Source organism: Hemiscyllium ocellatum, chromosome 18, assembly GCF_020745735.1.
Source record: "Hemiscyllium ocellatum isolate sHemOce1 chromosome 18, sHemOce1.pat.X.cur, whole genome shotgun sequence".
Taxonomy (NCBI): Eukaryota; Metazoa; Chordata; class Chondrichthyes; order Orectolobiformes; family Hemiscylliidae; genus Hemiscyllium; species Hemiscyllium ocellatum.
The window spans coordinates 53405980-53429669 of NC_083418.1; the positions used below are offsets into that span (position 1 = coordinate 53405980).

Sequence of the window (23690 nt, forward strand, 5' to 3'; positions counted from 1 at the left end):
AGTGCTTTCAGTTAAACCGGTTGGACTCCTACCTGGTGTTGTTTGATTTTTAACTCCAATCAGAGCAGGAGAGTGCTTCCTAGTCTCCTGACCAAAATAGCTCCCTGAGCCACATTGCTATTTGTACGAGTTTTCTGTGTGCAAATCAGCCCATGAAATTCAAACGGCAATTCGACAAGTAAGAATAGGAACATCCTTTTGCGTGTATCCAATGTATGCAATATCTGACCATATTTCTAGTGTTGGGTGCTAAGAACCACATTAGATTCGTTTCAATCCTGGGGTAGACCTTGTTTGAATCTATGCACTGCATACTAGCTCATTGAAATTTAGAGTGCAGAGTTATTTGTTTATATGAGGTTTGTTGTGACAATTGACATACAGTAATGTTTACTTCATCTTCATCTTGTCCCAGCGTGAAGCCCTTTGCTCAGCAGCCGTATGCAGGCCAACCAGCAGTTACAACATCCATTTCAGGTAAGAAGCACTTTTTTCTCCAAAGCTCTTGCGTCCCTATTCCTCTTAATCTCTCTTTCTCCCGTCCCAGCCTTTTTGCTCTTGCTGGCTTTTGCTCACTCTTCCTCTCTCTCTAAACCCCTCATGAGATTTCTGAATGCCTGCTCGAGACCCAGCTCATCTGTGATGTACTCTCTGATCATTGTTGCTTCAAAGGTGCAATGGTTTGTTGATTATCCAAAATAGTTCTTGCTTCCATCTTTTAGATGTTATTGAAAACTTGGGTTTCCTGGAAAAAATAGAAGGGTTGGCTACTGCATTCTTGAATTGCTTGATAGAGTTTGATGCAACAAAGTGACCACTTGGAGCAACTAAAAGATAATTATTTCGCAGAGCCACTGTTAATAGAGTGTAACAAATAGTTTTCTACGCTGTATGATTCTATAGTCTCATGTTATGGTTGTATGTTCCAAGGACAGATTTTTGTTGTATGTTGTGTATACAGGTTACGAATCCACACCTGCCCCAACTCCCTCAGTACCAGCATGGCAAGGCCGATCTATTGGAACTTCCAAACTTAGACTTGTGGAATTCTCGGCCTTTCTCGAACAGCAGAGGGACCCAGACTCAGTAAGTTACTCACAGACTATTTAAGTATATCATCTTTCCAGAAACCCCTCTTTCCCTTTCATCTGAAGGTTATGATGCTGCAGCCTGCACATTCAACACTGCAACTTGTATATCTTGAGTATAGCAACCTGAAGCATCACAAATTTTTGACTTGTGATTCCCTCAGTTTTTCTCCACAAACATGCTGGTTTTAAAGGTAGTGATTTTTTTTTATAAGAGGTTTAATGAGCCTCCACCAAATCGTCCCATCCATATCTCCCAAAGGTTCTCAGAGCCATTGTTTTCAGTGGCCTAATATCTCTGTTGAAAGAGCAGGAAGGAGAACTTGGCAGTGCTGTGTTAAATATCAGGGTTATTGCTGACTAACCTCATACATTATTTTCAAACCTAATTCAGTCTTGAAGTTGTTTTAAAACAGTAAGTCCAAAATGCTGATCAATGATTGAATACAATATTATGAAAGGATGCACGTGTATTACTTAATCTGGTAATGGTTTTGGAATCTGAGGCAAGGCTTCCAATTAGTTTTCATCTTCCGTTTCCTTTGTTGTCTTGGTAGGCCCTTTCTAAGGACAGCTAAGAGCCACCCCCATGAGTATGGGCCTGCAGTCACATGTCAGAGCCAGACTGCATAAAGATGGCACCTTCCCTTCCATAAATTCACATTGTTGACCAGGTTGGGTTTGTCTAGCATTCCGACCGCTTATGGTCGCTTTCTTCAATTTCCTAGATTTTATTTATGCTGGGTTAGTTTGGAATTTAAACTGGCACAATAGGATTTGAACTCTCATTATTTGGATTATTTGCCCAAGCCTGTGAACTACCCTCCAACCTTCTGGTTTGCAAGCCAATAGTGTTAGGGTTGGATTGACTCTTGTAAAAGTATTAACTTTGTAACTTTTTTATTTCGCAATAGTACAACAAACACCTCTTTGTACATATTGGACAGACCAACCATTCCTACAGCGACCCTTTGCTTGAATCTGTGGATATTCGCCAAATTTACGATAAGTTCCCAGAGAAGAAAGGTGGCCTTAAAGAACTATATGGGAAAGGACCCCATAATGCTTTTTTCCTTGTGAAATTCTGGGTAAGTGTGAGAAGTGCTGAGGGAGTACTATCTTTCAGTGAGACATTGAACCAAGTCTCCATCTGTCCTTCAGGTGGATGTAAAGGGAGATGATGAGGGTGAAAAAAAGGTATGCAACACTGTTAGGTGAAGAAGAGTGAGAGTGCACACAAATACAAGCACGGGGGCCGTTTGTGTCACGTGGTCTGTTTCAGTGCTGAGAATCCATTCACTACAATCAGGAAAATAATGTTGTGGTTTTGAAGTACATACTTTTGAATGTTCAGGATGTGAAAAGCACAACGTAAATGCAAATCTGTTCTTTCACTCCTAGTTTGCTGCTGCAATGCTCAGCTACAGTCTTTTAGATGTTGGAGTACCTTCTCACTAATGTTGGTTCCTTCTGGAATTCTAATCATATCGGTGAAACTTTATCCATAAAGCATAGCACCAAGCTGGTCAGCTAAAGTTTTATTAACTACAAGAATTTGTCTCAGTAGGATTTCATCCTGACCTGAAGACATGAAGTTTCTTTCAACAAGATTTAAAAATATATACCGGCACACTGACAATGACAACATCAAAATATTTATTCATAAAGTGTAGGATGTTTATCTACTATTGTCAGCCATCTTGAGTTGGTAAAGCTTTAACTAAGTTATATACCTGCTGCTGGATCTTACAATTAATTATCTCCACCCAAATTTGTGAAGCGCTCCATATTTATTTTTAGGGGATTAGTTAGCTCGGTTGGCTGGATGGTTGGTTTGTGATGCATGCTGACAGCAACAGTCTGGGTACAGTTCTTATACTGGCTGAAGTTACCATAGAGGATTCTCATTCTCAATCTCTCCCCTCACCTGAGGAGTGGTGGCCCTTAGATTAATCACTGTCAGTTGTCTCTCTCTAATGAGAGAGCCAGCCCTGTGGTCTGGTCGGACTATGGCGACTTCACCTTTAGTGTGACAGTACAGTTTGAACCACAGATATCTCTGTTAAGGAATCTCCACTTGGATGTATTTCTGGAGGTTTTATCTCATGGCCGCACCACTTCCATCATCCAAACTGGGACCTGTTTCCATTGATCGTCCGACTACCCATCCATGCAGCACATTGTCTTTCTGTGACCAATCGGAAATCAAATGGATCACTTAGAGCAGCAAGGGTTAACACATTTATTAAAGATGTTCAGTGTGGTGAAACTGTTTCATAGATTAGGCATAGAGAAATGTTTTACAGTAGTCGAACAGTTAGTTAACCAGAGCACAAAGATTAAATAATTGACAGGAGAATGAGTGATGAGATGAAATTTTGTTTCATGTGGCATATTGTTCTAATCTAAATGTGGTATCTGATTCAGTGTAACTTTTGGAAAGGAATTTGATGAATATTCAGGGAAAAATTTACAAGGGCTATGGGGAGAAGTTCTGAGAAGTGGCTCTAATTGGATTGTTCTTTCAAGAGCTGGGATAGGTAAATGGGCTGAATAGCCTCCAGCGCTGTGTACTTTTGCCATCTCTTTAAAACTCTTTGAAAGAACATGGGGAAAAAATCCCCTGCAATGTTTGTATGCCCACAGCAATCCTGTTTGGCAATCCCTAACTGTGACTGCAACAAGAATGTTTTACTTTAGGCCTTCCAGGAAGTTTAGATTTTTCTAAGCTCCTGAGTCCTGTTCCTTCCTAACTGCAATGAGCTCCATCTAGTGGCCTCTTCAATAGCTCGCAAAATGACATCTGGTCAACAAACATGGATTCAGATGACACACTAGACTAGGAATTTGAGCCCAGTGACCAAGAGAAAACCTCATGGCCCTACTGACTGACTTATTGACTGACTTTCTGTTTGGTGTTTGCTAGGTTTGAAGCTCTGGCATGCTTTCTTAGCGAGATTTTTGCTTTTTTTTTAAAAAAAAGCAGTGTTACCAAGTTAATATCTAGTAGACAATCATAAAATCTTAGCACTGAAGGAGCTAATTTGGTCTGTTGTGGCTTTGCCATGTCTTTGAACAGTCTCTCCACTTAGATTCACCTCTTCCTCCTCTCCCCACAGCCTGACAAATATTTACTTTTCAAATTCAAAGTTCTTCTACTTACGCAAGTGACTATTAAGTCATCTTACTCCACAAACAGTAAAGTTGATGAGAGCTATAAAGCAGGATTGTTGGCTTTGCAAAGATAAATTCCCAACAACAAAAAGTTTCAACAACAGATTGAACAGGGAACAAGGCCGGCTTCCCTAGAGGTGACAGATGTAGGTTAGCAACTTTACAGGTGAGGTTTTGTATATGGTGCATTGGTTTATGCTCTGGGAGGTAGATATATCATGTCATATTTTATTGACTATTGTCCTTCTTAAGAAAAATGCATTTTGGTGAAGATATACTAGTTGTGTAGAAGTCAAATGGAAGAGCATAGTATAGGAAATATGAGATAAAGGCATTGTTTGGTAGGTTATATTTTGTACACAGCGTACTAATTAATGTTCAGTTGCAAATTATGCTTGCATAAGATAACTCATGGAATCAAGAATTGCTGTTTCTTCTTTATCTATCAACTCTTAATTGATACCATGAGTACATACGTACTTTTTGCAATAATGCATGACAAAAATGCAATTTTGTGCAATCTATTGTAGCATAATTGCTTTTAAGGGAAGCTAAATGCACTTGAGAGAAAGAAATGGAAAGATATATTAATGTCATTAAAGGAAGGAGAATGGGCGGAAAATTTTGTCGGACTGATGACTGCTTCTGTGCTGGGCATTCTATTCATGGTGGTAGTGGAAATTTTAAATGAGGATTTTGAAATGAATACATTGAAGGATTTTGTTAGTTTTGGTATACAGGGGGATGATGGGCAAGCAGGGTGTGGACAACAGAGTTCTGGATAAGTTAAAGTTTCTTTTGAGACTACATGGATTTAGCAGTTACAAGGTGTAAGGTCCAGGTTGAATTGTGGAACGTTTTAAAAATAAAACCAATTATTGTGTTTAGTTAATTGCTCCAAGGCTTAACTCACCAATTCCATTAACCCAAGTGAATTCTGATAATATTTATGCACAAATCATTCTTGTCCTACAAATTTGGAAAAAAAAATTCCTACAGCATCATAAAGCCAGCATCTGTTTGTTGAATATATGAGTGGATGATTATAGTGTCTGGTAAAACTTCTTCCCTGATCAAAAAGCAATAATTTTGCTGACGTTTGAAGAATTATTTTACAAGGTCTGCTGTTCAGCTCATGATTTTTCTGGTTAATCTATTTGATATTTACTGACACAGGAAGTTACAGTTAACACATGATCTAATCAAGCTGGAGACCATGTGAGTTGCATTTATCTAAACATGAGCCATACAAAATGTAAATGGGGTGTTTTTTGCATGGGTGTCCACAACAAATAAAAAATGTTGTGAAATACAACAATATTTCCATTGTTGTTGTTGATTCAGAATAGATCTTTAGACCAATAGCAGCTGGGAAAAAGGGGTATTTATGCTGAAAACATTGTTGATATCAGTTCTGATGAATACTCAGTGAACTCAAAACGTTTAACTCTGCTTTCTCCCTATGGCCAGACCTGCTGGTTTCGTCAGCAATTCCTCTTTTGATTATATTCCATCTGCCTTGGCTCTAAGCGCCTTTGTCACCCAAACTGTTCTATTAGATTTTGAGTTTCTATCTAATAGTTTTTGAGAGAGCTTTCCTATTTCTTGCATGAATAAATGTTTCCAAAGTTCTCTCTGAAATGACTTGGCACTGAATTTAAGTTGCCTTCACTTTTTTCCTACCACTAGACAACGTTCTCACTACCCTTTCAAATTATTCTGAAACCCTGAAAATGTTCAATCAAATTACCCCAAACTTCTGAAAAGCCAACTTTGTACAATCTCTCCTCAAAATCTTTTGTTTTTGCTCCTGTGTAGAATCTTTCAGTGTCTTGTTGAGTACTATTAGAATTTAGTACAGAAGAAATCAAGGAAATACTAGGGCAAGTTAGTTGATGCATAGGAAAGGTGTACGAGAGAGGTTTCATGGAGTATCTTTTTCACTTGATACTTCAGATGTGTAGTTAGCCACGCATTTATTAATCTAAACGTGGTGGTGATTAGCTGTCTTTTTAAGCTGCTGCAGTCCTTGGTATGTAGGGACAGCCACAATGCTGTTAGGAAGAAAGTTTCAGGGTTTTGACCTAATGACACCGAAGGAATGGGGAGATGGTTCCAAGTCAGGATAATGTGTGGCTTAGAAATGCTGTGGGTGATCTCCTATCCTTGTTTATCCAGGTGATAGAGTGTGGAAGCTTCTGTTGAAGGAGCATTAGTGAGTTTCTGTCATGTACCTTGTGAGTGGTATGCACTGTTGTCACTGTACCCTTGATGGCAGAGGGAGTGCATGTTGAAGTTGGTAGACAGGGTGGCAATAAAATGGGTTCCTTTGACCTGAAAGGTGTCAATCATCTTGAACGTTGTTGTAGCTGCACTCATCCAGACAAGTGGAGAGTATTCCATTACAGTGTTGGCTTGTGCCTTGTAGATGGTGAACAGGTATTGGGGAAATAAGAGGTGAGCTATGCACCACAGAATTCCTAGCCTGTGTGACCTGCTCTGTAGCCATAGGAGGAAACAGATGGAGCCCACTTGTGTGGGGATTTCCAAAACTTAGGGTCTAGGCAACCGAAAATCACAGCTGCCAATGGTGGGGTTGAAGGAAATGGAGATTCGGACAATTCCCACGTTTAGACATCTGATGTGAGACTTGAACTCCTGACATTCTTACTGAAAGGCATAAGTACCATCCACTGAAGAATTAATATCAGAGGACTGTTGGCTTTCATGGAATGGTTTTGACCATGAAGAACAAATACCTTGATTCCAGGAAAGCAAGAGGAAGAATTGGAAAAATAGGAACTTGTATTTGTGGGGTGGAAAAAAATAATCTGCTACACTGCATAATGATTTTGTTTAGACTGGCTTGGATTTTGAAAAGGCCTTGGTATTTGAATTTCATTATTCAGTTTGGCAAACTCCTAGTGTTATTCCAGGATTTCCATCAGGCGGCTTTTCGTTTGCGATGCTCCATTCCTCATACCATGTGTTATCCTGTAACTAATGTCAATTCTGTACTTCTTTAGAATTGTCAGTATTAATAATTTGTTTGTAAAATATTCAGTACATTACTTGTGAAAACTGAACCAGGTTCAACAGCATTATTGTTCGCTGTTGTAGGCAATAAGGGTGTATGGTATGTGACAGCCTTCCAAAAGTAATTGTACCACAGCTGATAGCAATTATGGTCAAAAATTTAAGACGCTGGCAATCTGACCTCTCTCCCTCTCGCTTGCTCGCTGTCTTTCCCTCTCCCTCCCTCCCTCTGGTTACGATTTTAATTGGGCAGAATAGCCAAGTGACATGAAAGCAAACATGTAAAATTGTTTCTTTGTGCCCTGGGCATTTACAAAAATAATGTGTTAATATCAGCAATTAGCTAATGTTCAAATTGTTGTCTTGAACCAAAGTTTTCCAAGGATATTGTACATCTTGTGTTGATCTTACACAAGCTGTCAATGCAGAAGCATCACAAATTGTTACAGGTGCAGATTAGCTTCAGAAAAAGTTAGTAATCTTTTACAGTTAGTAAGCACTTGCACTAAATCATGTCAGAGATTTGAGATCGTGACCGAGGCTTTTGAATGTAATCGTGGGAGAATCAGAGGTCAACCAAGGTCCCTCTCCGATCAGTTGAATATGAAAAGATCCCACAAATCTGTTTGGAATAAAAAGCAGCTCTCCCCGAACATCCTTCAATCTGCACCACCAAATCAGGTGAACCAGTGATCTATCTGAATTAATGTTTGTTGGATCTTATCATGTACTGGTAGTTAAAGTGAAGGTCACTGTAACCCTGACTGAACTTCAAAAATAATTAGTTGACTGTTGAGCACTTTGGCAACATCCCAATTCTGAGCTGTTTAGTTTATGTTACAGAATCATAGAATCTCTACAGCGTGGAAGCAGGCTTTTTGGTCCATTGAATCAATTGACCCTCCAAAGAGCATTACACCCAGACCCCTACCCTACTCCTGTAACTCTCTACTTCCCATTGCTAATTCACCGAACCTACACTTTGCCAGGCTCCATTTAGCATGGCCAATCCACCTAATCTGCATATCTTTAGGGTGTGGGAGGAAACTGGAGCACCCAGAGGAAATTCACATAGCCGGGGGGAAGAATGTGCAAACTCCACACAGCCAATCGCCCAAGGCTGGAATCAAACCCAGGTCCTTGGCGCTGTGAGACTGCATTGCTAGCCATTGAGCCACTGTATCACCCCAAGTTCGATGAAGTCTTGGATGTGGCTCAGTGTGTAGCACTCTTCCTCTAAACTCGAAGGGCATGGATTGGAAGTCAACCCCAGAGACTTGAGCACAAAATCCTGTGAAACTCCTGACCATATTGAGGGAGTACCACACTGTCAGACATGCAGTCTTTTGGAAGAGATCGGGACTACTCGCTGCCTCAGGTGGATATGAAAGATTATCTGGTACCACATTTACAAAGAGCAGTGCTCTCTAGTTGCTGAACGATATTTATCCAACAGCAAGCAACACTAAAATGAATTGTCTTTTTGCTGTTATGGGGACCTTACAAATTGACTGCTACAATTCCTACATTACTGTGTTTACTGCACTTATAAAACACTTCATTGGGTCTTAAGCACTTTGTAATATTCTGTCATTGTGAAAGGCGAAACACGTTGTTTGCTTCCTCTCCTGAAACTGTTTTCTGATTTAAATATCTCCTTTTGTTTTCATCCAATAGGCTGACCTGAATTGTAATATTCAGGACGATGCAGGAGCATTTTATGGAGTCACTAGTCAGTATGAGAGCTCAGAAAACATGACAATCACTTGCTCAACCAAGGTTTGCTCATTTGGAAAACAAGTAGTTGAAAAAGTAGAGGTGAGTTTGTTCAAGGCAAAGCAACTTGGATGCCATAAAATTAGTTTGTACCTGGAAAAATCCGAGCAATTTCCTTTGAATATGTTACCAAAGTGGTTCACACCCAAGAAATGGTTCTAGGAAACTGGAATGTGCATCGTTTAGAATCACAAGAAATGAGCATGCAGGGACAATAAGAATTTAGAAAGGCAGGTGGAACAGGCTAGCTGAAGTGGATGTTCCTGTGTTCCTAACTCCGTGTACTTAAATGGATTTGTTTGTCTTTGTTTCTGGACTACTATTATGGGAATTGCCCTGCATCTGTCAACCATCCCTGGTTGGTGAGCCGTGTTATAATGAGGCTCAGATTGGTTATGCTGTACCATCTACAATGCTATTCACACTTAGAACATACATTAGAACATTAAAAACTCAGAGCAGGAGTAGGCCATCCAGCTCTTTGAACTTGCTCTGGCACTCAGTAAGGTCATGGCTAATCTCTGGATTAGATTACTTACAGTGTGGAAACAGGACCTTCGGCCCAACAAGTCCACACCAACCCGCCGAAGTGCACCCACCCAGACCCATTCCCCTATGTTTACCCCTGCACCTAACACTACGGACAATTTAGCACAGCCAATTCACCTGACTGCACATTTTTGGATTGTGGGAGGAAACCTAAGCATCTGGAGGAAACCCATACAGACATGGGGAGAATGCACAAACTTTACACAGTCAGTCGCCTCCACACAGTCAATCTTTTCGTGGACTCACCTCCACTTACCTGTGTTTTCTCTATAATCCCTTAATTCCTTTGTTTTTCAAAAAAATGTCTACCTTAGCTTTAAAAGCAATTACTGCATTAGCGTCAATTACTTCCCTGGGCAAGGGATTCCATGGATTAACAACCCTCTGGGTGAAGAAGCTCCTTCTCAATTCAGTTCTAAACCTGCTTCCTCTAACCTTCTGCCGTATGGGCTGGACTTTACTCGACTGGAGAGTTTGAGCAGTAAAGAAAAAGCTAAATAGGCTGGGGCTTTTTTTTTCTCTGAAGCATCGGAGGCATGATCTTTTAAAGGTTTATAAAATCATGAGGGGCATGGATAGTTTGAGTAACCAAGGTCTTTCCCCCACGGTCGGGGAGCCTAAAACTCTAGGGCATGGGTTTAAAGTGAAAGGGGAAAGAGTTATAAAGAACTTGTTCACTCAGAGGGTGGTGCATGTATGGAACAAACTGCCGAAGGAAGTGGTGGACATGTTTCAATTATAACATTTAAAAGGCATCTGGATGGGTTTAGAGGGATATTGCCCAACTTCTGGCAAATGGGACTAGGTCAGCTTGGGATGATCGGTTGCCATCAACGAATTGGACCAAAGGGTCTGTTTCCGTGCTGAATGACTCTTAAGCCTTGGGGCAAGCTGAAAGGTGAGGGCATTGCTCCTATACGGATGTTAGTAGGAGGTCGTCATCTTCCTAAGCCCAATCGCCTTTGCTCATGACTGGAATGGTGTCTAATGGCTGTTCTGCCCAGCGGCCACTTGAACTACTTAGTGGCCCGTTAATGTTCATGTTGTGACCTTTGGCATTTCCATCTCCATCATGTGGGGCGAGTGCCCAGGAGCGTTTGGCAGCTTCACTCAATGGAGATGTTTACGAATATGGGCTCCTGTTCGCATGTACTGTGGATGGTCACATCCACTTGTCTGTAATGGCTGCTGTTACCACCACTTTCCCCCTTACCAGGACCTACCAAACTGGCTGCAGTGCCTCCAGCTTTCATTTACCTGATTGAGAGAATGCTGTCCATCCATTATGCCTTTTCCTTCAGGCACTATGTCAGAAAAATCACAATATCACAACTGGCAATACCTCCAGCAAGAGAGTGAAGGATGCGTGGCAGGCTGGGTTTAAGACGGTGGAGGTCTTGTTTTGTGGGGAGGACCACCTGTGATGGGCACGAAGGAACTCCCAGTGGAGACTCTGCCTGCTTGCCCAATGCTAGCTCGAACGGTAAAAGCTGCCAGACTACTTGATTGGCATGACCAATGGGATTGACTTGAAGTGCTCGTCTATGATAGGTCCAAGCATGAGCTATCCACCCTTCCTCACAGAGCCCTGTAAAGTGGGAGGCAGGTCAGCGTCAAGAAGGAACATGGGTATGGGGTGAGTGGGATGAGCTTAAAGTCTATACCTGTGATCCAAATCCGCACTTTTGTTAAACACGGTGCAACCTCAATTATCCGAAAATCAATTACCTGAATTTCGGATTATCCGAACAAGATCTCAAGGTCCTGTAAAAATGGCGCTAGGCAACTCAGCATTCAGTTATCAGTTAAAAGGCATTGTAGCGTGCATTGCCGGAAAACTGAGGCATGTTCGATAACCGGCACTCAAATTACTGCTTGTTTATGATCAGATCAGTTATCCGAACAAAATACTCCCCACCCGTCTCATTCAGATAATTGAAGTTGTACTGTATATCCTAAAAAAAGTTGCAAGTACAAATGTTAATACCACGTACCATGAGTGAAGTACATTCTACATGGTTGGACCCCTGCCTCCCTCTCATGACCAGACCATGCCTAAGTAACTTAAATTCAAGCTAGGACCCAAATTCAAATGTTTAACAAGATTGAATTTACAGTTTAAAATTTGTTGTGAGAGCAAAGCAAGATTTATTTCACACATGGCTTGAGAATTCTCTATTTGATATTTTCCGCAGAACTAGCCTTAATGGAGTGTGGTGCAGAATTAGCAGAACAATAGTCAGCTTCTCATGTTTTATGTTTTGAAGAGGGATTAGTGGTTTGTAACTCCATGGAATATAGAAAATTAAAGGTTAATTTGATTGAAACTTCGAATTTTTAAAAGAAATTGTTAGGCCAGGCATCAAAATGTTAGGCAAAGATTCATTTGTATTAAAAGATTTGATAGAGGAGGCATAGTGAAAGTGTTTCATAAAAATGGAATCAAGAATCATTGGCATAGATAGTCACTAATGAATCTAATAGGCAGTTCATGCAAAAAGACTTTAACCAGAAAACCTTGCAAGCATGAACCTTGTACCACAGGGAGATACAGGAAGGGGAAATAGAAGAGGTGCAAGAGGCATGGTGGCTCAGTGGTTAGCACTGTTGCCTCACAGCGCCAATGACCTGGGTTCGATTCCAGCCTCTGATGACTTTGCAAACTCCATACAGGCATTCTCCCCGTGTCTGCGTGGGTTTTCTCCGAGTGCTCCGGTTTCCTCGTGCAGACCAGGTGAATTGGCCATGCTAAATTATTCATAGTGTAAAGTGCAATAGTCAGGGTAAATATAAGGTGGGCGTATGGGTCTGGGTGGGTTGCTCTTCGGAGGGTCAGTGTGGGCTTGTTGGGCTGAATGGCCTGTCTCCATACCCTAGGTTATCTAATCTAATCAGGCAAGAAATCAATGAATAAGCTGTAGGATTTGGGAAAAGTGAGTTTCAGAGGTGGCTCATGTCGAATTAAAGTTGCAGCATGGGCCATTTGGCTCAAAAGGCCTATTTCTGTGTTATATATTCTTAATTCTGTGTAGAACAAGAAACCTTTCCTGCTGGTGGGTAAGTCAGTAAGACATGGGGGATGTGACCTTAAAGTCAGAACCAGCTCATCTATGAGAGAAGTTGAGAAGTAGTTCCTCAAACAAAAGGTCGCAGAAGTCTGGAACTCTTGCTTTCACTACATACACACATTGTTGTGGCTAAAGTGTGTATCTCGTAGATAGTCTGAAGATGTGCAACTTAGGTGGATTAGTCATAGGACATGTAGGGTACGTCTGGGCAGGATGCTCTTCAGAGGGTTGATGTGGACAGTATAGACCAAATGGCCTGCTTCCACACTGAGGGATCCTGATCCTTTCAGAGCCCTATATCTGCACCCTGCAGGTACTAATTGGTAATCTAGGGCCTGAGCTCTCCCATGTCCTTTACCCAACCTCCACACATCAGGTCTTTACCCATCTGATAGTCCAAGTGACATTTCTCACCTTTAATTATTTTGTGAATTTCTTTTCTGTAGTTGTCCACAGCAGTTAGGGGAGCCTGAATGGAGGCATTAACTATATGTAACATTGAAAAACTGATCCTTGAAATTTCTGATCAATTGGATTTGAGCGAGGTTTATAGGAGACGCAACCTTATCAAAAGTTCTTGCATTAATAATTTCTTTCAACGTTTCTTCTAGACTGAGTATGCAAGGTTTGAGAATGGACGCTTTGTATACAGAATAAACCGTTCTCCCATGTGTGAATATATGATCAACTTTATTCACAAGCTTAAACACTTACCAGAAAAGTACATGATGAACAGTGTTTTGGAAAACTTCACTATTTTGTTGGTGAGTTTTTTTGAGCTAAGTTAAAACTCCAGAACACTCTGATTAGTGAAGTTACCTTTATTGATATTGTACACTTGAGGAAGTCTTGTAGCCCTGGTCTTGAGTGGATACAATAGTGAATGCTTAATTTGACATTCATTAATTCCGTGGCAGGGATCCTAGCCTCAGAATAAACCCTCTCGTAGAAACCTAGGTGGCTGCTTCAGCCCAGAGAGAAATAAGCTATTTCCTTTAGTGATTGAATTCTGATTGAGATGGAGCAATGGTTTTCAATCTTAAATTTGGAACTGGATTGATCTAGATTGGAAGTACACTGCAGCTTTTCACATAACAAGTAGTGAAAAGCTGGAATACTCAAAAAAAAGACTTGGCACTGGGGCAATTGGAATTTTCAAGACTAGAGATGGGCAATAAACACTGGCTCAGCAAGCAATGCTCCCATCTTGTGAATAAATAAGAGAAACAGCTGAGGCCAAAACTGCCAACGGTGGAGCAGTGAAAATTTGGGTTTGAGTTAAGGCCAGAATTGGATTAGTTGATTAATTAATTATTTTCAAATCAATTGAGTGACTCAAATCTACTGGTAAAGGTTAGCATCCAGGAAATGGACAGATTTGAACAGAAGAATGACAATCATACACGGCTTTGGGAACCTGTCCTAACATTTCCTTTTGTGACTAGGGTCAAAATTTGTCTGAAAACACTCCTGTGGTGCACCTTTTGGTGCTTTACTACATTAACCTTCATACAAAAATTGCTGTTCTGTTTTCTATAATGCAATAAAGATGCTAAGGTTTTGTTGTTTGTTTGTCGTAGGTTGTAACAAACAGGGATACACAGGAGACGCTTCTGTGCATGGCATGTGTTTTTGAGGTCTCAACCAGTGAGCATGGAGCACAGCATCACACCTATAGGCTTATGAAGGAGTAGTCCTCGGAAGTTTCATTCCCTTTCTGGAGAGAAAAGAAACACACGGCTGCAGCTCAATAGACTTAAAACCTCAATATATGTGGCAGTGCCTCAAATCAATTGATACACCAAGAACACATCTGAGTTTTGATGTGGGTAGCCTTTTTAATGTGTGTGAGTGTGAGCGTGTGTGTATATGTACATCAACAGCTGTGAATTATGGTACCTTGTGATAGCTTTTTATATTGAATTACATGTGCTTCAAAATACATTTTTTAAAAGAAAAATGCCTGTTTGTTGGATACTACATTACGAAAATTGGACTGTCATGTCTGAAAAAAAATTTCTTTTAGTAATTGTGGGAGTGTCGTCTAGTCAGTGCAGGATTTCCTGTGGCAGCAGAAAACACAAAAAAATAGAACATAATGATTGTAGACTCAATGCATTTAGCTGTCGGATGACTGTCTGCCTATGTAAAGATAATTTATTTAAAGAGGTTTTTTTTTCCAAAGATGGTATATTCACAGGTATATATTTATCAAGATGTGAATATGCAGGAGATAGCATCAGGATGAAGTTCGTGGCTTCAGGTCAACAGGTTTTGCAATGTTGTGAAAGAATGTCAGTCATTTAACAGTCACCAGATCTATTTGCTTTCAGGTTCCTTTTTTTAAAAATAAAAACAAAAACACAAGTAATTCTTTAATTTTAAGATGTTATTTAAATTGGGATATGTAACATACAACAATAACTCAATGGAAAATTCAATTAAAACTTATAGTAAAAGCCCCCTATTAATCTTCAAGATGACGTTAGATGCTACATTTTTAGAACTGAGAGGGCAGACCTGCAACAGAAGTATATCAATTATTCTTTGGTTGATTCAACCAGTTTCAGCCACTTGATGTGACAGAACTCTTCAGTAATGTCTTCAAAGAGTGCACAAATTGTTTTTCACTTTTTATTTGCAGCAAAAAAGATGTTATTTTCAGAGCCTTGTTAGGGGTAGCTTCCCAAACGTTTGTAAACATGGAACTGTTCAGGCGCACAAAAAGTTTCTGAACATTCAAGCTGTTTGCTTTGAGAACATTCGTGTGAACATTAAAATCTGAGTTCTGTTATGTAAAAATAAAAAAAAGTTCACTTTTCACAGGAAAAACCAAGAATTTGTCCACCTAGCCCTTTCCAACCCACAAATAAGTCTTGGCTCAGTCCTGGTGATAGTTTGCAGGGGATTTATATTTGTATACAGATAGGCGGAGCATTCTTTTAGATCCTGGATCAGGATGAAATGGGGGCTTTCTAATGCCAAAATAAAACAATGACCATATAATTTTTGATGAGAATACTGTGAAGTGAAAAAAAAACAGCACAGTGTATTAGTACATTTCTATAATTCTATTTTGTAATAGTGTTTGGAAATTTACTTTGAAAAAAGAAAATGTATTTTTTCCATCTGGGAGAAGTGAATGTTTAGAAAAACCACAGGGAGTTAGTTCAGTGCTCAGAAATATGGTCCCAATGTGTGTTTGTAAGGTTGCTCGCTTTTTGAGACTTGCAAGTGAACCAGTGTGATTTGTGTTCTTGAGTTGACGATTGGTTTGGTGGTGTGTTTCTGTGGGCTAAAAGAAACAGCAAGAATTGAGCAGTATCACATCCAGGCATACAAGGGGACTAATAATGCTTCTGTGTCCTGAGCACTTGATTCCTTTCGAGGTGCGAAATACTCTTGTGGGCTGTCTCAGTTTTTCTTGTGTTTGAACTTTGGTACTTGCATGTCAGATGTGAATTTTCCACGTTAACTCGGCAGGTAAGGTAACGATCATGTAAACAAACCAGTTTAACGTGTAAGCTTTTGAATTTAATTTGGAACTTCTGTAATTTGAAATATTCGGCGGTGGCACAGTCACTAAATGCTCATTTTTAGGGACTTGAGGAGAAAATGCCATGGTTTTAAAGCATTTTGTCTTTACACAATTAAACTTGTATGTGGAAAACACAATTGTGATCACGGTTCATTGTAAGAAATCAGTGAAATCCAAATAAGGTGTTATTGAGGCTGAGAGTTCTTTCCTACGCTGGAAGTTTCTAATACGTTATTAGTAACGTTTTTTTCTGATATAATTTTAATTCAGTGCTGCCAAAGCGTAGATTAATCAGTGCCTTAATAGCATACAATGGGAAATACAGACCACCTGTCGGTCTACATGTTTAAATTGGAGAATTTGTGCTTTGAGATCTGTTATGTGCTATGTCTTGTCACTTAGTAGTTTCCAGTGTACTGGTCTTGTGATTGGTGATCCAAACACATTTTAAAGGTATTTTGAAAGTTGTTATTTAAAGTGCATTACATTGTTACACCATCTATATGCCAGTGACGAGCAGTCACTTTTAATTCAGTCAAACAAATATCTTATTTCAGAGTTTGGAATCCAACTAGCACAGAACAGATTGCAAGAGTAGCCAGCTGTTTAGTCACATGCCTTTACTAACTAATGACCAAATAATAATCTTCATACATTTCCTGCACTCCAGCACGTAAGTGCCTTTGTTTTCTGATATTCCAGCCTAGAAAAGACCTGTTCAGTCAAATGAAAAACAAATTGTGTGCAGACCAGAAACCAAATAAGAAATAAATAAGTGATCACCTTTAATGCCTTTTACTGAGCTGAGTATTGCAAGCAAATTGAAATGGAATAAATCTGATGTTGACATTTAGAAGTGTGTTCAGAGAAATAAGATGGTTTCAAAGAGGTTAAATTGTACAGCGGAAGCAAAAAAAAATTATTGTAATTTATTTTTTTAGCGTATGTTGTAAAGTTTGAATCTTAATGGATTTTCACAGTTGTATGAGAAATCCTGAAAAGATTATTGGATAAAACTGTGCAGTACTGTATCAGCATCAAGATTGCATAGATACAGTGCCTGTTGTGGAGGTAGGAAAATCTATGGATTGTAGATTAAATGATCCTGATTAAGTTATCCTTTTAAGAAATACACAGTGCTCACCTCCAACTTGATATAACTACCGATTAAATATAATTTTATTTTACATAAAATTCTGTAGAATATACAGCACAAATGCAAATGCTTGGCCACAACCAACCCATGTTGGTTTTCCTCCCGGACACGAGCTTTCTTCACCTTTCATCATTTCATCCAGTTAGCGTATCCTGGTATTCCTTTCTCCTTTGTGTACTTACCCAACGTGCCCATTACACCTGTCTATTCTCTTCAATCACTTCCTGTAGGAGTAAAGTCCACTCTCTGGGTGAACTATTTTGTCCCAAATTCACTGTTGAATTTGAGTAATTCAATTCTAGAGCAGATTGGGTAATAAATATATCAGGGTCCTTCATAATTTTGAGCACCTCTATTGAATCTCACCATATCATTCTCCACTCTAAAGAGAGCAATCCTAGCTTCTCCATTCTCTCGTAAGAATCTGAATTTCCTGAACTTTATACTATTATTTTGGATCTCTTCTGACTGACCAATGGACTATTGTATCCATGAACCATCAGTTCTAGGTTTACTTAGCAGTAGTTTGTGTTCTTCCCATGTGCTGGTGATCATGGGCCTTTGTCAATATTCATCTGGAGATCGCACCCATCACAGCAGTGACTTGAATCTTGATGGATGTGTGTTGACTTGGTTTTATGGTTGGAAGATGTATGATTATTAGTGTATGCATGGAGTCTGCAGTGCAGTGGCAGCCCAATAGATTGGTGCATGTGTTTATGCTTCACAGAAACCTCTTCACACTCATCATCTTCTAAATCTATCAGCATGTTCTTCTATTCTTTTCTCGTTCATTTGTTTATCTAGCTTCTCCTGAATACCCCAACGCTATCCGCTTCAACTAACTCCATGTGGTAGTGGGTTCTTCATTCTTATCACTCCTGTAATACTGGACTTTTCACAAGTGGAAACATTGAACATCTATGTTGACCGTCATGAACTCTTCAACATGTTAAAGACCTCCCTATAGCATTGCCTCTGAGCTTTTCTTAATTCAATGGAATGGTGGAAATTATTGTCCATTATTGATTGAATAGTGCATTTTCCCAGAGTACGTGAAATGTACTCAGAAACGCTGGGAATTCTGATTCAGAGTATCATATTTGACAATTTGTCAGATATTCTGAGTGTTTTCTATCTTTGAGCATAAAGAAAGAACAACTTTAATGCACTTACCCAGTGCTTTTCCTGACCACTGAATGTCTCAAAGGGCTTTACAACCAAAAAGTAATAAAATATAGTGACTGTTATAATGCAGAAAGTGCAGCAGTCAACAAACTCCCCACAAACAGCAATGTGTCCAAGGCCAGATGAGCTGTTTTAAAGATGCTGACTGAATGATCTGTATTGGTCAGGGGTCTGGGGATAATTCCACTGCTGGAATTCAGAATTGAGCCATGGAATACTTTATGTCCGTCTGAGAAGGAGGGATAGGCTTCAGTTTTAACACTGTTCCAATAAGAAACACATCAGGAAAGTGGTGGAATATTCTGCACGATTGCGACTTCAACAACAGCCAAGTAGCTGCAGAACATACAGGGCTGATCAGCTATGGTCCCTGACACCCTGTTATCCACCTTAACCATTCATTCCACCATTGGCTTACAATGGCAACTCTGTATGGCATCTGCAAGTTGCACTGTAGCAACTTTAAAAAAAAATCTTCAACACCTTTGGAACCAACAATCCTGATCTCCGAGAAATATATCTGGTATGTGGGAACATGACCTCCTGCAAGTTCCCCTCCGAGCTAATTTATCCTGACTTGGAACTATGTTGCCATTCTTTCACTGTCACAGAGTCAAACTCCTGATGGGTGTTACCTACTCCGAAGGTCTGCAGCGGTTGAAGGCAGCAGTTCACTCTCTAAAAGGGAATTAAGGATGGGAAACAAATGCTAGCTTAGTCACAATTCTCACATCCTGTGAGAAAAGAAGACTTGGTGACAAGGCAGCACCCACCTCTGCATGTACTTTGATCATATAATTTTTGTGCTGATGTTGCTGGATGGGACTTGAATCTGCAACTTTGTGATTTAGTGGTGAGAATGCTTTGGGGAGAATCCATCATTTGATATCCTCATTTCATCTTCACTAGTGTCAACTCAAACCTGTCCTTAATGTTCCACTTCGGATGTATGTGCTGGAGATCTTAGTTTTGAAAAATATTCCTTTCCCATGCCAGAACTTCTCAGATCCTTGAATGCTACATAAAGAGACTTGGAACTTTCTGTTTCATATCCAAAAATCTTGTTGTTTCGAAGTTCTCATTCCCATCAGCGTGTTAATGGGCCATGCCTCTGAAAGTCTGGTCTCTGAATCACAGAGTTGTAGTGCCTGATAGGAAGCCATTCAGTCCGTGGCCACTTCTTTGAAAGACCTTCCCTTGCTCATATTTCTCCAGTTTCCTTTAGAAGTTACTGAATGAACTTCCATTGGCCTTTTGGTCATCATATTCCAGATCATAACTCTGTGCTTCCATGAGAAGAACCGGTTTCATGAAATATTGCATGCTCTGTTCGACAGCTTCTTATCATTTGGGTGTCTGAGTACAAGGTGGACCATCTTGCATGGACCTCTCTGTGCCTCAACTGTTTTGAGTTGAGTCTTTTGGATTGTACATGAGAGGACAAAAAAACAGAGAAAACCTCAAAAGCAACTGCTCTCTCCCAGCACCATACAGAACCCCCCTCACCCCCACCCTGACCCATCGCTGATATGGAATAAACACAGGATGCGATTGGAAGCTTTTGCAGCCCTTTCTACTGTAGAAGGAAAGCACTATGAGGAGTGTGCATAGATGAGACCCTTAATGTACAGAGTTATCTTCCCAACATGTTTCATATTACACACTACAGTAGTTACTGTGGTTATGACAATGACTTTAGAACAGCTGTCTAACAGAATATAAATGATCACAGTACAAGAGAAACAGCTGAAAATTAAGAATCTGTTCTTTGGATAAATTTTGAATAACCTTTAAATCCTCATTGCTGTTTCCTTCTCGTGAACCAGAACAATATTTTATTTAATCACTAGCTATATGCATCTTGGAGGTCTGCAGTCCTTTTTCTATGTCTGGAATGACATTTGTGTTTCAGATCTATTGAGTGAGGCTTTTCAAATTAGAAGCATATCTGTTCACAGGAATTTTAACTAGTGGCACACAGACGTGAAGACACATACTCTCAGACATATTTGTGCGTGTTGACACAAAGATGCTTGCACACGTGCACAACTCAAGTAGTTGAGATCTCGATGATTGAAGAATGCAAAACAAGCCTTATTTGTGCACATACCCTGTTAGTCACTATACTATTTTGACAAGGTAGCACATTGTGAGGGAGCGGGGAAGGTGATGAATGATTACTTTAGTTCTTTAAATGCTAATGGAATGTAGAATTGGCTATTTTCGTATGGAGGCATTAGGAAATGGTTTATGTGAGTTTCGCTAACTTTTGTGACCCAGTGCAATCAAAATGCATGGTAGATGGTCATTAGAACTATGTATCTTGTTTTGTGGTCAAGTATTCTGCAAATTTATATGCAGATTTCAGCTCAACTGTTAATTTTCAGAGCAGCCCCGTTACCTCCTCATTGGCAAGTGGTTTCATTGCAGCCTGTGTGCAGTTGTGGCCTGTGACATGATCAAGTGAAGATTAGCCAGGGAGAAAAAAAATGTGCCTGAGTTAAGACAATAAAAGGAGTTCAGTATCCTTTAAACCTAAGTAGCCTTTCACTTTTTTCCTATCAACAAGTTCCTTCTGAAAACAGTTGTTTCTTGCCATGTGTGTCTGCTCACATTTATAAAGTAACTCATTGAATTTAACGTTTGCTTATTTTTGTGTGTTGTATGTATTGTGTATGAAATGGTATTGTGGCTTTAACTGATGTTTTGAACTATGGTCAGTGGTTACTTTTAATAACACATACAGCTGGTAAATTTGATAAAATTCTTTTTTGATGTCTGCACCACCCAAAAATGAATTAGTATTAAAACGTCACACATCCCTTGAATTCCAAGGTGAAACTCGTGTCTTCACTGATTAATTTCAGTACAGGGAACTCTGCTATATTTGATCATCATACTGTGGTTCGTTTTTTTTATATAAAGTACTTTAGTGCTAAACATGGATAGGTATGTTCGTCCTTTTAATTTACGTCAAGCACTTGCCTTACCCTGTATTTTGCCCTCCTGCAAATATGTCCCAATGATCTTTGCAGCTGCTTACAAGGACACTAACTTACCAGCTATCAAAGAAGGAGATTATGTCAAACTTGCGAGCTGTACTGTATGTTTGTATTGCTGTTAATGTGCAGGTACTGGTACCTTTTTTTGGTTATAACCATTTAAAATGTTGGCTTCAATGTAAACTCATCATTACTATGGATAGTTATATGAAATTTATAGGGTTTGTGTGCAGAGAATTTTTTAAAGGTGCTTTGTATAAAGGATGTATCTTAGCTTTCTTGGTACAGATGTGTGATAACCTAAATATCCATGACAGTTAAGTGCAATTATTTGATCATCACTGAAACACAAGTTGTGTGCCCTTTACAGCAAATGTTTGACACATTTTAATGAACACATTTTAATGCCTTCCTAATAAAAGTGGTAGACATTTTGTAGCTTTCTAGAAACTTTGTATTTGTATTCATACAGTATAAATCAACAATAAAAAGGAAAATAAGTTATCACTTTTCTTCTTACTGTCCAGAAGTACTCCAGCCTTTTTTTCTTTGTCTTTGTTTGATTCGTACCTGAATGTGGATTGGGTACACCTATATATCTCTAACAGCAGCATCGTGCATTTATGTAGCACCTTTCAAAGTAATAAGATATCCCAAGGCACTTCACAAGAGCATTTTAGGCCAACTTAGCAAGGATAGGAGGTGTAAAGTAACATTTTAATGAGAAGAGAGGAACATAGAAATTTAGAGAGAGAATTCCAGAACTTACGGTGGAGATGATTGAAGGTACAATCGCCATTGCTAAAGCACTTGAAATTCAGGAGGTGGTAGAGTACAGAATTGGAACAAGACTAAAATCTAAGAAACTTGTAAGGTAGTAGGCTGTTTCACAAATGCAAAGGATTTTGTTACTATCATTGTTGGTATGTGTTTTCGATTTAAACACAACTTCAAAAGTATTTCATTGACTCTGAATCATTTTTGGCATCCTGTGCATAAAAAGCACAATGTAAATACAAGTCCATTTTTTCCAGAGGTGGCTGCAAAGATGGTGCTGAGACCATGAAGGGATTTTAAAATGATGAGGATTTTAAAATTGAGGCATTGCTGGATGGCACAGGTCATAGAGTCATAGAAGTATATAGTGCAGAAACAGACCCTTTGGTCCCACTCTTTCATGCCGACCAGATATCCTAACCTAATCTAGTCCCATTTGCCAACACTTAGCACATGTCCCTCTAAATCCTTCCAATTCATATAACCATCTAGATGCCTTTTAAATGCATCTACACCAGCCTTCACTGCTTCCTCTGGCAGCTCATTCCATACATTTACTACCCTGTGAAAAAGTCACCCCTCAGGTCCATTTTAAATTTTTCTTCTCTCAACCTAAACCTATACCCTGTAGTTCTGGACTCCCATCCCAGGGAAAATGCCATGCTTATTTATCCTATCCATGGCTCCCCTGATTTTATAAACCTCTAAGGTCACCACTTAGCCTCCAACGTTCCAGGGAAAACGGCCCCAGCCTATTCAGTCTCTCCATGTAGCTCAACTCTTCCAACCGGGGCAATATCCTTGTAAACTTTTCTGAACCCTTTCAAGTTTCACAACATCCGTCTGATAGGAAGGAGACCAGGTTGCATGCAATATTCCAACAGTGGCCCAGTCTATGTCCCATACAGCCGCAACATGTCCTCTCAACTCCTGTACTCAATACTCTGACCAAAAAAAGGAAAGCATTCCAAATGCCTCCTTCACTATCCTATCTACCTGCAACTCTACTTCCAAGGAGTTATGAACCTGCACTCCAAACCCTCTTTGTTCAGCAATACTCCCCAGGACCTTACCATTAAATGTATAAGTCCTGCTCTGATTTGCCTTTCCAAAATGCAGCACCTCACTAATCTAAATTAAACTCCATCTGCCACTCCTCAGCCCATTGGCCCATGTGATCATGACCTATTGTACTCTGAGGTAACCTTCTTCGCTGTCCACTACACCTCCCCAGTTTTGGTGTCATCTGCAAACTTACTAATTATGCCTCCAGTGTGCACATCCAAATCATTTATTTAAATGATGAAAAGCAGTGGGCCCAGCACTGACCCTTGTGGT

General features: G+C 39.8%; 1 protein-coding gene across 1 annotated transcript in view; it reads left to right on the forward strand.

The window, feature by feature from the left end:
* The window catches only part of LOC132824306 (transcriptional enhancer factor TEF-1), a 145701-nt gene extending 123648 nt beyond the window's left edge, over positions 1 to 22053 (forward strand). The window contains exons 9-14 of the mRNA XM_060838651.1: positions 416 to 477; positions 962 to 1086; positions 2003 to 2176; positions 8976 to 9116; positions 13303 to 13455; positions 14272 to 22053. Of these exons, the coding sequence (XP_060694634.1) occupies positions 416 to 477; positions 962 to 1086; positions 2003 to 2176; positions 8976 to 9116; positions 13303 to 13455; positions 14272 to 14385 (769 nt within the window). The 3' untranslated portion in view covers positions 14386 to 22053. The remainder of the gene's footprint in view (positions 1 to 415; positions 478 to 961; positions 1087 to 2002; positions 2177 to 8975; positions 9117 to 13302; positions 13456 to 14271) is intronic.
* Positions 22054 to 23690: the final 1637 nt, after the last annotated feature.